The sequence below is a fragment of the Oncorhynchus tshawytscha genome, linkage group LG21, assembly GCF_018296145.1.
Source record: "Oncorhynchus tshawytscha isolate Ot180627B linkage group LG21, Otsh_v2.0, whole genome shotgun sequence".
NCBI lineage: Eukaryota > Metazoa > Chordata > Actinopteri > Salmoniformes > Salmonidae > Oncorhynchus > Oncorhynchus tshawytscha.
In genome coordinates, this window is record NC_056449.1 from 23,063,339 (window position 1) to 23,077,649 (window position 14,311).

The 14,311-nt window shown below is 44.1% G+C and overlaps 1 protein-coding gene across 1 annotated transcript in view; it reads left to right on the plus strand.

Moving 5' to 3' along the window:
• Positions 1–14,311, plus strand: part of LOC112220536 (ecto-NOX disulfide-thiol exchanger 2) — a 250,927-nt gene that overhangs the window by 12,789 nt on the left and 223,827 nt on the right. The window contains 1 exon segment of the mRNA XM_042302850.1: positions 12,572–12,715. Within this exon segment, the coding sequence (XP_042158784.1) occupies positions 12,572–12,715 (144 nt within the window).

A 14,311-nucleotide genomic window follows, 5' to 3' on the forward strand; every position in this document is an offset into this window, starting at 1 on the left:
TGGTTTTAGGTATGAAATTTTGATTTGAAGGTTTTGAGGTAGAGGTTAGTATCCTGTGTAAATCCTTGCCAAGGATTTCAAGTTTATCTGCATTTATCCAACTCCAATTCTATCTTTTTGCAGAAAAACTCAGAAGCCCATGAGCTCACTACCCCCCCCCTCTCTCTATTTCTGCACCCCTCTCTCTCTGTCTGTCAGTATCTCCCTCTCGCTATCTCTCTTTCTCTCTCTCTTTCTCTCGCTGCTTCTCTCCCTCCTGCTGGTATTTGTCAGTGCTATTATCCTGTCTCATTACTTCAGCTGAGAGTATTGCAGCCTTTTTCCTCAGGCTGTCATCACACAAGAGCTCTGAGGCATCTCAGAGACACAGCCTGCACACAGCCTGCAGCCCTACAGCCGTCCTCCCCTCCACCCTCCACAGGGACCTCTGGTAAGGGAGGATCGACAGAACGAAATGGAAGGAGAGAGAGAGAAGCCCTACCTGCTCTCAGTTAGCGCTTTGATGTTTGAAGCATGTGTCATTCCCAGCATCCCAAATGCTCTCACGTTGTTACTGAAAGTATTAGCAGATTATTGACCCGTGTCAGCGATAGCATTGGGTATCATCACGAGTTAGCGAAAACATTGGGTATCATGCATAAGTGACAGTTTAACACTAACATTAACAGTATTACACTAGCAGCGCAATCAGTAGTTCATGGATATAGGGCTATTAGATAGCCTTCTAATGCCCTCACAGCTCTGCTGCTGGTATCCCCCAGAGGGTTCATTTCCATCCCCTTTATGAGTCTTGAATAGAGTGATGTTAACATGCCCTTTATATATCCTCTATCTCTCTGTGTACTGTTTTCCTGATCCCTGCAGTCGGGGCCAGCCCTAGCCTTTTTGGGGCCCTTAGCGAAATTTGGTTGGGGCCCTCGACCTCGCGTGAAAAATGGTTTAGTGGCCTCCCTCTTGATGACGGAGAGAAATATTTACATGTTAACGTTAATTTCCTGCAATTCTACACATTTTGCCATGGGGAGTACAGAAAATATTGCACTTCTAAAGCAAGCTTTCTGCAATTCTACACATTTTGCCATGGGGCGGAGAGAAATTAAGGAATTTTATTTAAAATAAATCATGCAATTCTAAACATTTTTCCAAGACTTATGCCATATTAATGATATCTGATTGAGAGTGATTAACAAAATCAATGGGGGCCCCCTGGAGATCAGGGTCCCTGGGCACATTTTAGATAGCTGGCTAGACTAACTTTCCAATAAAAAAATGGTTAGCGTACATGGCTTATTGAGTGACTGTCACTGACATAACAAGAGAAAAACTGCTGATGCACAACCACATTTCGAAATTGCACCTATTGTCACGTCCTGACCTTAGTTCCTTTATTATGTCTCTATTTTAGTTTGGTCAGGGCATGAGTTGGGGTGGGCATTCTATGTTTTGTTCTGTGTGTTAGATTTCTATGTGTTTGGCCTGGTATGGTTCCCAATCAGAGGCAGCTGTCAATCGTTGTCTCTGATTGAGAACCATACTTAGGCAGCCTGTTTTCCCACTATGGGTTGTGGGTAGTTGTTTTATGTTTTATGTGTATTGCACCTTGCAGAACTGTTCGTTTGTCGTGTTGTTGTTTTTTGTTCAAATATTCGTATTTATTAAAATTATTATGAATACTTACCACGCTGCACCTTGGTCCTCTTCTCCTTCTCCCGACGCAATCGTTACACCTACTGTACTATTCTAACTCTCAACAGTAAGTTGAGACCCCAATTGACCCTTACCAAAAAACAGACTTCTGGCAAACAGTTGTCAAACCTTGTGGCAAACCTTTGGCCAATTTATAGCAAATCTGTTGAAAGCTCATATTTTCATATTGGAAATAGTTTTGTGGCAAACTGTTGTGGTAAATTTGCGGCAAGCTCATATTTTCCCATGCAAATGAGTTTTGTGGCAAACTGCTGAAGTAAATTTCCGGCAACTTGTGAACTTCTGGAAAACAATTCTGGGAAACTTGTGTCGAACATTCTACTGTTTGCCGCAAATTTGAAGCAAGCTCATATTTTCACTTGCAAATTAGTTGTGGCAAATTGAGGTACATTTGATACTACATGTAGTAAATATACTAAACTACATGTATGCCATCGTCTTTAACAGATACAAGTAAATCCAATACATTTTGAAATCATCAGCATGGTAATGAAGAAAATCGCAAAGACTGGATATTTCCCAAATTAATTGTTTAATATTTTGATGTAGCTACAATAAAACACTATGGGGCTTTTGACCATAGGATGTTTAAAGGAAATCTACATAATTATTTACATGAGCCAAGTGATAACTGAGCAATAGATTTAACCATTAGTCGCTTAAAAGAAAATTTACGACATTTTAATAATTAAAATAAATGATTCTAAGGATATGGACTAATGACTCATTACTTAATAACTGTATTTCATTCATAGAGCACTTTTCACAATCCCCAAAATGTTACATTGGTATTTAAAATAAATTGCTGAGATAGAATGAAAGCATATCAGAACGCGCTTCAGTAGTTGAATGGAAGGCAAATTAGCCACATGCCATACTGTTGGCAAAATACAGGCACAAATGAATTAAAAACTACAAATAAAAGTCAATTTAACAGAGCTATAAATAGTGGCTTAGATATTAGCATTGGAATGAGACACACATGGCTCATCCATCCTTTGATCTATTCTTTCACAGGAACACATCTCACTACATACAAGAGCAAATACTTATTCACCATTGTTCAGTGGAAAAAAGACATGCTCGCAACAGTCTTACTGAGGGGGATTCTGTTCCTGGCAGCTGATACACCATGGTCTGTAGGAATTCCCATGCTGGGGAACAGTGGGAAAGTTGATATCAAACACATAATAGGACTTTAAGCACACATCCAGTGCCTCAAGCAGTGTACCTTGCTCCAATGCCGGTCTACTAATGACTGTAAACACCTCTGAGCAGAACCCAAAGAGCCAACCCAGTCTCGACCTCTGCCTGGTGCAAGTACTCAACCATGTTGGTCCCAACCTGTTAGCGAAATCATTTGATTTTAGAATATGAGTACTTGTGCAAAGCATGGAGGAACACTGACAATGCCAACACACCATTTATTTTGCTGATTTTATAGCCATTTATATCAATCAACACAATCAATCAAATTCCTGGTTGATGCCTACATCTTCCATTCATTTGGGGCTGGGGATCATAGGTTTACTTACACAACATTAAATACATTTCCAGCAAACCGTTTCATGCGGATTACTGTTTGTTAATTCGACATGGTGGGATCTTTTTGTGATTTAAAAAATGTATTATACGATATTGATATAAAAACCATCATATCGGAGTAAACATGGAGATACGCAATGATATGTTCTGTTGGCTTCCCACTACGACTCGGGAAGCATGCAGTTTATTAGGCTACAGATTCAATTGGGGCTCCCTAGTGGCGCAGCCCCTGGTTCAAATCTAGGTAGTATCACATGGCTGTAATTAGGAGTCCCGCAGGGCAGTGCACAATTGGCCCAGTGTCGTCCGGGGTTGGCCGTCATTTTAAATAAGAATTTGTTTTTAACTGACTTGCCTCTAGTTAAATAAAGGTTACATAAAAAATATATATACACTACTGTTCAAAAGTTTGGGGTCACTTAGAAATGTCCTTGTTTTTTAAAGAAAAGCATATGTTTTGTCCATTAAAATAACATCAAATTGATCAGAAATACAGTGTAGACATTGTCAATGTTGTAAATGACTATTGTAGCTGGAAACGGCAGATTTTTTATGGAATACCTACAAAGGCTACAGAGGCCCATTATCAGCAACCATCACTCCTGTGTTCCAATGGCACTTTGTGTTATTTAATCTAAGTTTATCATTTTAAAAGGCTAATTGATCATTAGAAAACCCTTTTGCAATTATGTTAGCACAGCTGAAAACTGTTGTCCTGATTAAAGAAGCAATAAAACTGGCCTTCTTTAGTTGAGTATCTGGAGAAGCATCATTTGTGGGTTTGATTACAAAAATGGCCAGAAACAAAGAACTTTCTTCTGAAACTCGTCAGTCTATTCTTGTTCTGAGAAATTAAGGCTATTCCATGCGAGAAATTGCCAAGAAACTGAAGATCTCGTACAACGCTGTGTTCTACTCCTTTCACAGAACAGCGCAAACTGGCACTAACCAGAATAGAAAGAGGAGTGGGAGGCCCCGGTTCACAACTGAGCAAGAGGACAAGTACATTAGAGTGTCTAGTTTGAGAAACAGACGTCTCACAAGTCCTCAACTAGCAGCTTCATTAAATAGTACCTGCAAAACACCAGTCTCAACGTCAACAGTGAAGAGGCAACTCCGGGATGCTGGCCTTCAAGGCAGAGTTCCTCTGTCCAGTGTCTGTGTTCTTTTGCCCATCTTAATCTTTAATTTTTATTGGCTAGTCTGAAATATGGCTTTTTCATTGCAACGCAACTCTTTCTAGAAGACCAGCATCTCGGAGTCGCCTCTTCACTGTTGGTGTTGAGACTGTTGTTGAATGTGCGAGCTGTTGGCTAGAGGGCTTGTTCCAAGACCAGAGTGGGTATTGCTATGTAACGCAATAGTTTGTGACAAAACCATCAGTAGAGAAAATGCGATGGAAACCAATTTAACTTGTTTGTTTTTTTATTCCGTACATTTAACAGCAAAAGTTAGTTTTATGTGCACTTCATCATCACACAGCCTTTTATTCGCAAAAAGTCAGTTTGCTGCAAACATCTCCGTTGGGAAAATGCACATATTGTTTTTTGCAGATTTTAGAATATTCTCATGAAAATCTGTCGCCGATTGGATGGAAACCTATCTAATGTCTTGGAGTGTGCAGTTATGTTTAACATATTTTGGAACGCTGTTCCTTTCATTCAAGGTTCACAAAATTCCATAATCTAAAATCCCCTATCCACTATTTAAGTCAGTGAAGGACTTTCTGGTCTCTTTTGAAGGAAGAATCAGGCGCAGAGAGCATATAGTTCCACAGGAAGACGTGCACTTTTAATATCGCACAGAAAATAATGCCCAACATAACAGGGTGCAGAAAATGTGGACCAACCCAACACAACAGGGTACCAGGTCCAGAGTACGAACACCAACAAAACATACACACGTAACATATGAGTAATCCCGCACGAAACAAGTGCGGGTAAACGTACTATAAATAAGGAAGCCAATCAAGCACACAAATAGACAGGTGCAACTAATAAGACAAAACAAACAGACAACGAAAAAGGGATCAGTAGCGGCTAGTAGGACGGTGACGACGACCGCTGAGCACCGCCCGAACAGGCAGGGGAGCCAACTTCGGTGGAAGTCGTGACATTTGTAGACTGGTGTTGGGAGGACCACTGGCAGAAGGCTTAAAGCGACGTCTTCTTGTGTATCTGGAGAGAATTGATTGTTTCAGGCTAAAAATGAATGAGCATCTGAGTCACCACCAGCAAGATCATTTCAAACTATACCTGCACTTCCATGAGAAGACCTTGGGAATTCTTCTCTCTGGACTGGTAAAGTTTTTATACAGTATTTTTTCAACAAATTTTTTTGTTGGTTTTGGGTCCCCCCTAGCGGCTGGGGCCCTAAGCGATCGCTTATGTCGCTTATGTTACGGTTTTCTTCCGTCGAAAGAGAGTCGGACCAAAATGCAGCGTGGTTAATTCGATACATGTTTAATAGACGATAAATACAAAAAACAATAAACGTACGTGAAAACCGAAACAGCCTAAACTGGTGCAATAACACAGAGACAGGAACAATCACCCACGAAACACTCAAAGAATATGGCTGCCTAAATATGGTTCCCAATCAGAGACAACGAGAATCACCTGCCTCTGATTGAGAACCGCCTCAGGCAACCATAGACTTTGCTAGAACACCCCACTAATCCACAATCCCAAAACCTACGAAAACCCCCCATACATAAACACAACACAAAATAAACCCATGTCACACCCTGGCCTGGCCAAATAAATAAAGAAAACACAAAATACTAAGACCAGAGCGTGATAGAACACCCCCCCCCAAGGTGCGGACTCCCGGCCGCACATCTAAACCCATAGGGGAGGGTCCGGGTGTGCGTCTGTCCACGGTGGCGGCTCCGGCTCGGGACGTGGACCCCACTCCAACCAAGTCTTAGTCCCCTGTAACACGTCCTTTGATTGGCGACCCTCGCCGCCGACCTAGGCCTAATAACCCTCACCAAGGACCCCACTGGACTGAGGGGCAGCTCGGGACTGAGGTAGGAGCTCGGGACTGAGAGGAAGCTCGGGACTGAGGGAAGCTCGGGACTGAGGGGAAGCTCGGGACTGAGGGAAGCTCGGGACTGAGGGGTAGCTCGGCACTGAGGGGAAGCTCAGTACTGAAAGGAAGCCCAGTACCGAGAGGAAGCCCAGTACTGAGAGGAAGCCCAGTACTGAGAGGAAGCTCAGGCAGGTAGTTGGCTCTGGCAGATCCTGACTGACTGGCGGTTCTGGAAGATCATGGCTGACTGGCGGTTCTGGAAGATCATGGCTGACTGGCGGATCTGGAAGATCCTGGCTGACTGGCGGATCAGGAAGATCCTGGCTGACTGGCAGATCTGGAAGATCATGGCTGACTGGCGGATCCTGGCAGACTGGCAGCTCCATGCAGACTGGCAGCTCCGGCTGCTCCATGAAGACTGGCATCTCCGGCTGCTCCATGCAGACTGGTATCTCCGGCTGCTCCATGCCGACTGGCAGCTCCGGCTGCTCCATGCAGACTGGCATCTCCGGCTGCTCCATGCAGACTGGCGGCACTGGCTGCTCTATGTAGACTGGCAGCTCCATGCAGACTGGCAGCTCTGACTGCTCCATGCAGACTGGCAGCTCTGGCTGCTCCATGCAGACTGGCAGCTCTGGCTGCTCCATGCAGACTGGCAGCTCTGGCTGCTCCATGCAGACTGGCAGCTCTGGCTGCTCCATGCAGACTGACAGCTCTGGCTGCTCCATGCAGACTGGCTGCTCCATGCAGACTGGCAGCTCTGGCTGCTCCATGCAGACTGGCAGCTCTGGCTGCTCCATGCAGACTGGCAGCTCTGGCTGCTCCATGCAGACTGGCAGCTCTGGCTGCTCCATGCAGACTGGCAGCTCTGGCTGCTCCATGCAGACTGGCAGCTCTGGCTGCGCTGAACAGGCAGGAGACTCCGGCAGCGCTGGAGAGGAGGAAGGCTCTGGCAGCGCTAAACAGGCGGGAGACTCCGGCAGCGCTGGAGAGGAGAAAGGCTCTGGCAGCGCTGAACAGGCGAGGCGCACTGAATACCTGGTGCGTGGTGCTGGCACTGGTGGTACTGGGCCGAGGACACGCACAGGAAGCCTGGTGCGGGGAGCTGCCACCGGAGGACTGGTGTGTGAAGGTGGCACAGGATGGACCGGACCGTGAAGGTGTACTGGAGAGCCTGAGAGCAGGACTGGCACAGGACGTGCAAGGCTAGGTAGGTACACAGGAGGCCTAGTGCGTGAGGCTGGCACACTCTTCACCAGCCGACTAACACGCACCTCAGGACGAGTATGGAGCGCTGACCCAGGTGCCATCAAATCCCCGACAAGCTCCGTCGGGCGAATATCATATCTAAAGCACCAACCTAGCAACTCCCTCATAACTCTCTCCTCCACTTTCCCCATTAACTCCTTCACAGTCTCTGCTTCACTCACCTCCAACACCGGCTCTGGTTCTGGTCTCCTCCTTGGCTCCTCACGATAAACAGGGGTAGTTGGCTCAGGTCTGAACCCTGACTCTGCCACACTCTCCCTGAGCCCCCCCAATAAATTTATGGGGCTGACTCGCGGGCTTCCATCCGCGTCGCCGTGCTGCCTCTTCATACCAGTGCCTCTCCGCTTTCGCCGCCTCCAGTTCTTCTTTGGGGCGGCGATATTCTCCAGGCTGTGCCCAGGGTCCTTTTCCGTCCAATATCTCCTCCCAAGTCCAGAAGTCCTGTGATCGCTGCTCCTCACGATAAACAGGGGAGTTGGCTCAGGTCTGAACCCTGACTCTGCCACACTCTCCCTGAGTCCCCCAAGAAATTTTGGGGCTGACTCTCGGGCTTCCTTCTGCGCCGCCGTGCTTTTCTCTTCAACTCCATTCTCCTATAGCCCTCCTCGCACTGCTCCAGCGAATCCCAGGCGGGCTCAGGCACTCTCTCTGGGTCGACCGCCCACCTGTCTATTTCCTCCCAAGTCGTATAATCCAACCTTGGTTGCTCCTGCTGCCGCTGCCTGTCACCACGCTGCTTGGTCCTGGTGTGGTGGGTGATTCTGTTACGGTTTTCCTCCGTTGAAAGAGAGTCGGACCAAAATGCAGCGTGGTTAATTCGATACATGTTTAATAGACGAATAAACAGGATAAATACAAAAAACAATAAAACGTACGTGAAAAACGAAACAGCCTAAACTGGTGCAATAACACAGAGACAGGAACAATCACCCACGAAACACTCAAAGAATATGGCTGCCTAAATATGGTTCCCAATCAGAGACAACGAGAATCACCTGCCTCTGATTGAGAACCGCCTCAGGCAACCATAGACTTTGCTAGAACACCCCACTAATCCACAATCCCAAAACCTACGAAAACCCCCCATACATAAACACAACACAAAATAAACCCATGTCACACCCTGGCCTGGCCAAATAAATAAAGAAAACACAAAATATTAAGACCAGGGCGTGACAGCTTATGCCTGGAGCTGGCCCTGCCTGTAGTTCTCTTCTCTGAAGGAAAGATTTCCTCCATTGGTCATTATCTTCTCTCTTTGTTTTAATTCCTGGTTCCTCCCTCCAGCCTCCCATACCTCTCATTCCTGCTGCTCAGCCCAAAATCCCCCGACATCCTAGTTACCCTCTTGTTATTTATTGTCTCCATTTGCCAGAGGAGTGAATCATGAATCTTCCCCCTCTTCTCTTTTCCTCTTAGCGTGAGCTGTGGTTATGGCCAGATGTTGTTGCAGAAACATACCATCCATCAGTGTGTTGGGGGAGTCGCTGTAGGATAGGGGTGAGACAGAGACAGTGACCCAGCAAAGATTTATCAGGGTTAAACTGATCCACTACTATAGTACAGGACACTGCCGCAGAGGACAGGACAGCAACAGTACAGGACAGAGACAGGCAGTTACCCAAAATAGATCCAAAGGGGTTAGGAGTACTATCACTCTACAATCACTTAGTCAGGCCAAATGTGTCAGACTCTCCTTCAATTGCTATGTTATCCTCTCAATATCCATCTAGCTCTTTTTTCTCTGTAACTGCCAATCTCCTTTCATTTCCTCTTGAAGTTATTAAACTCTGGTATAAATCAGATGAAACTCTAGCATGTTTAGAAGATGAACTGAGGCATTTATCATGTCTGTAGACTGTCGTCTGGGAGAAGTCTGTAGACTGTCGTCTGGGAGAAGTCTGTAGACTGTCGTCTGGGAGAAAGAAAGAGAGAAAGACGGATGCTAGCTGCCAGATGGATGCTGACAGGCAGAGCAGAGAGAGGCGGAGAGATGGAGGGTGTGTGGGTGGATTTGTGAGTAGTAAGCAATGAGTGTGCTGTGTGATGCCAGACAGACAGACTCTCAGGAACGGAGCACTTGTCCTTTTCATTCGACAACAACTTATACACGCTGCTGCATTATGTTTACAGGGCAGATTTCCCAGCTGGTTTCTCTGGGTTTGAGGGAAGGCAATTCTGCACTTTATTCGACAATTTGTCCTCTGTTTATTAACCCGTTGTTTACCAATCTACTCTCTTCATGTGGAAAGCCTTGATGACACACAGGGAGGGAACGGGATGGTTGGTTCTCGTTGTGATGGAAATGTGGTTACATAAAGAACAGAACACGGAGAGAGAAAGAGATGAAGGAAGTAAACAGAGAGAGAAAGGAAGAAGGGCCTGATGAGGACAGATTCTATCAAGTCTCTTATAGAGAAGGCGAACAGAGTGAGACATTTCAAATCCTCCTGTAAACACATTAGGGATGGCTTTGTGTTGTGGAGCAGAGATAGAGAAACATTCATCAGAATGCTGTTACCCCGGCACATCCATAAATGTATGAGGCTCACTGGGTGTCAGTTTCCATTGGCAGCTTTCTGAGCCCCCTATGCAGAATGAGAGAGAGAGAGAGAGAGAGAGAGAGAGAGAGAGAGAGAGAGAGAGAGAGATGCATAGAGGGAGGGAGTTTCTCCTTCCATGTCAACAGAATGCCTGATCACTCACTTCACGGCTCCATGTGATGTGTTCTAAATACTTCACTATACTTTGCATCATTATATACTCTTATGGCCATGAAAAAACCCGATTGAACTCCATTTTCAGTGGTTCAATGTTTTAGTGGTTCAGTGAAAGTGAAGCAGATCCCAGAGAATCCCTCACCATGAAGTGTATATTATGACCTTTTGGCCTATGTGATGTGTTCAGGACTACAACAGTGTGGTGATGTTGGCTAGTTTGTAGGTAGTCTGTAGTTTGTCCCTGTGTCTTCTGCCACTGCCTCCTCTCCAGCACTCCAAAACATAAAGATGGATGGTGGAAGTCTTCATCTGATTGGTAGCAAGTGACCAACTCCTCCTTCAGCTCACCTCCTCTGAGAAACATGTTTAGTTTATCAGGAATTCATTTTCATGTTTTGTGGTTTGAGAGTTGAGCCCTGTGTGTCTTAGTGTAGAATGGAGACTCACTGGCATCTACAGACTTTATTTTTTCTGACAGCAACAAAGTCTAGCAAAACAAGTGTAGACCTAGAGAATGTATGCATTTTTCATGAGAACAGGGCTTGTCTCTCCCTGACCCTGTTCAGTATTATAAATAACACACGTCCAGTTAGAGAAGTGGAAATCCCTGATATATTAGGCTCGGAACACAATTGAATTAGTTTATTGTTTCCTGGGATTTTGGGGCAACATTGTTATTGTTTCCATAATTCATCAGCCACTACTCTCCTTATTGCTTTATTCTCTGGAAGACACTACCCATCTGTGGGAGGAATAGAACTACTTTTCGGAAGGGACTGTCTGCTTGGAGTTTTTGGACATATTGTCTCGTTGCTATTTTGGAGCCTGTAGTCACTTTAGATACTAGACTTCGATGAAGAGTGTGTGGTAAGTTCATAACTAATGGTATTCACTTTAGATACTGGACTTCTATGAAGAGTGTGTGGTAAGTTCATAACTCACAGGGGTCTTTGTGTGTTTAATCCTATCTTGGTTCCTCTCAGGACAGAAATATACTGTGATAGAAATTAAACTGCTAAATTAGAAAAGAGACCAGAAAAGATGTTCAGAAACTGTTATTGGTTCTGAGATGCTCCCTAGTGTCCCCACTGTCTGAACAGAGAGACATAGAACTCTGGAGTTTTGGAAAATATACATATTATCCATGTTTCTTTTAGGGAGTCTCCTTATGTTCTTCAGTGAGTGAACTCTGGACTGTGAAAAGGGAATTGTATGTTTTCATTCCTTTAAGTTCATGTGTTGAACTCCTGTCTGTTAAAAATAGGGAACACATGGTTTCTTCAGGTTTAATAGAATTCTATTTCTCTCGTCTTTGGGAGGTCTTTTCTTTGTCTTCAGTTAACAGACATCTGAACTGTTTTGAAAAGGAAACACTGTGGATTCTCTGAATCTTCTCTTCACATACTGCAGGATATTCTCTGTATCGGTCTGAATGTTCTGTACATAGTGTACTGTAGCCAGTAAAACGCAGGACTTTGAGTGTTTGTATACTGCAGTTATAATAGTAAAACTCATGTTTCTGTTGCACACTGTGGTTTATAGATCTATGGTCCATCTGGTTTAACATGTCTGCTTGTTGTGGTTTATAGATCTATGGTCTATCTGGTTTAACATGTCTGCTTGTTGTGTTTCTGTTGTGGTTTATAGATCTATGGTCCATCTGGTTGAACATGGCTGCTTGTTGTGTTTCTGTTGTGGTTTATAGATCTATGGTCCATCTGGTTTAACATGTCTGCTTGTTGTGGTTTATAGATCTATGGTCTATCTGGTTTAACATGTCTGCTTGTTGTGTTTCTGTTGTGGTTTATAGATCTATGGTCCATCTGGATTAACATGGCTGCTTGCTGTGTTTCTGTTGTGGTTTATAGATCTATGGTCCATCTGGTTGAACATGGCTGCTTGTTGTGTTTCTGTTGTGGTTTATAGATCTATGGTCCATCTGGTTTAACATGTCTGCTTGTTGTGGTTTATAGATCTATGGTCTATCTGGTTTAACATGTCTGCTTGTTGTGGTTTATAGATCTATGGTCCATCTGGTTGAACATGGCTGCTTGTTGTGTTTCTGTTGTGGTTTATAGATCTATGGTCCATCTGGTTGAACATGGCTGCTTGTTGTGTTTCTGTTGTGGTTTATAGATCTATGGTCCATCTGGTTTAACATGTCTGCTTGTTGTGGTTTATAGATCTATGGTCCATCTGGTTGAACATGGCTGCTTGTTGTGTTTCTGTTGTGGTTTATAGATCTATGGTCCATCTGGTTGAACATGGCTGCTTGTTGTGTTTCTGTTGTGTTTCAGGACTGAACCCGTTGTCCTTTGACCCGTCCTCCAACAACGAACCCCTGCAGTTCAGCAACTCAAACGTGCCGCTGGTGTCAGACTGTCCCCTGGAGAACGGAGCTGAGAAGAGCATTAAGAGGAAGAGACCCAGCCTGCCCCCAGGTACTATAGTACTGTCATATTATTGCAGTATAAAATAAGTACATAACACTACACAGCTCTGCCTCCAGGTACTATAGTACTGTCATATTACTGCAGTATATAAGAAGTACATAACACTACACAGCTCTGCCTCCAAGTACTATAGTACTGTCATATTACTGCAGTATATAAGAAGTACAAAACACTACACAGCTCTGCCTCCAGGTACTATAGTACTGTCATATTACTGCAGTATTTAAGGAGTACATAACACTACACAGCTCTGCCTCCAGGTGCAATAAAACAAGGTGTACATCAGTGGTACCTATGCATTTTACACTGAGTGTAATTTAAAGTGAGGTCGAAACTTGGTAAGAGCTCTCTCATGTTTTCCATCCTGAGGGCCTTATTGTCAGTTAGTCCTGTGGAAGTCAGGGTCGTCTGTCTAAAGCTGCAGGTTTCCTGTCCATTGTGATTGCAGCTCTCACACCTTAGCCTGGCTGTTACCATGCCTACATTTTGTCTCTGTGACCCTCAGGATGACAAATCAGAACAAGATTACTGAATGTAAGTACATTATTTACCTTCAGAGGTGAATGTATCAAACGAGTTGCCGTGATATCTTTTTTTCTGTAATATACTGTATACTGTAAATTGGACACTGCAGATAGGTTAACAATAATTTAAGCTTTCTGCCCATTTAAGACATCTCTATGTCCAGGAAAGTTGGCTGTTGTTTACAATGTCATTCTAGTCACAATATTGCATATTAGGCAACAACTGTCCCCGTTTAGGGACACCAATCCCATAGAGGTTTTTAAGACAGAGAGGTGTTGCTGTATGTTTTCTGCTGTCTTGGTGACCTTAATTGGTCAGGATTAATTGTCAGTGTTAATGAACTACCTTTCCTAGTGAGTTTCAGTTCACACTATTTAATATGTTAAATTTCATGTTATTACCAACCCAAAACTAGACATCAGCTGTCAGAGCAGCTTACCGATCACTGTACCTGTACACAGTCAATCTGTAAATAGCACACCCAACTACCTCATCCCCATATTATTATTATTTTTGCTCTTTTGCACCCCAGTATCTCTACCTGCATAGGTTAGGGCCTAGGCGGGAGGTGGAGGAGGAGCCGGACGTAAAGGTAATGGCAGACTGAACAAAGTTATGTAGAGCACCTCAAGATAAAACGTAATATTCAATTTTGGCAAAATAGACTAAAATATTAGCACTACATAATCTGGAGGGTGATAACCTTCAATCTGGATAATAACACAAAACAAATCTTAAGACTAGAAATATTTATCGACAAATATTACGAAAACAAGCAACACCCAAACATGACGGAGAGTAAGACGGGAACCGATTTCAAAACGGAAACGTGACTTTTCTACAGACACAGACGATTTTAATATTTTCACCACCGGGAATGGTAAAGGTCGAAACCGATCTGTTAAAATCAATAAATGACAAACTGGGTATACTTGAATTAGTTAGTAAGGATATAAAAGAGTTGAAGGCAAGCCTCGAGATGAGTGATGAAAAAGCTGCGACATTGGAGAAGGAAACACACAAGCTAAAAGGGACAGTCAATAAGATTGAAACCAAAAT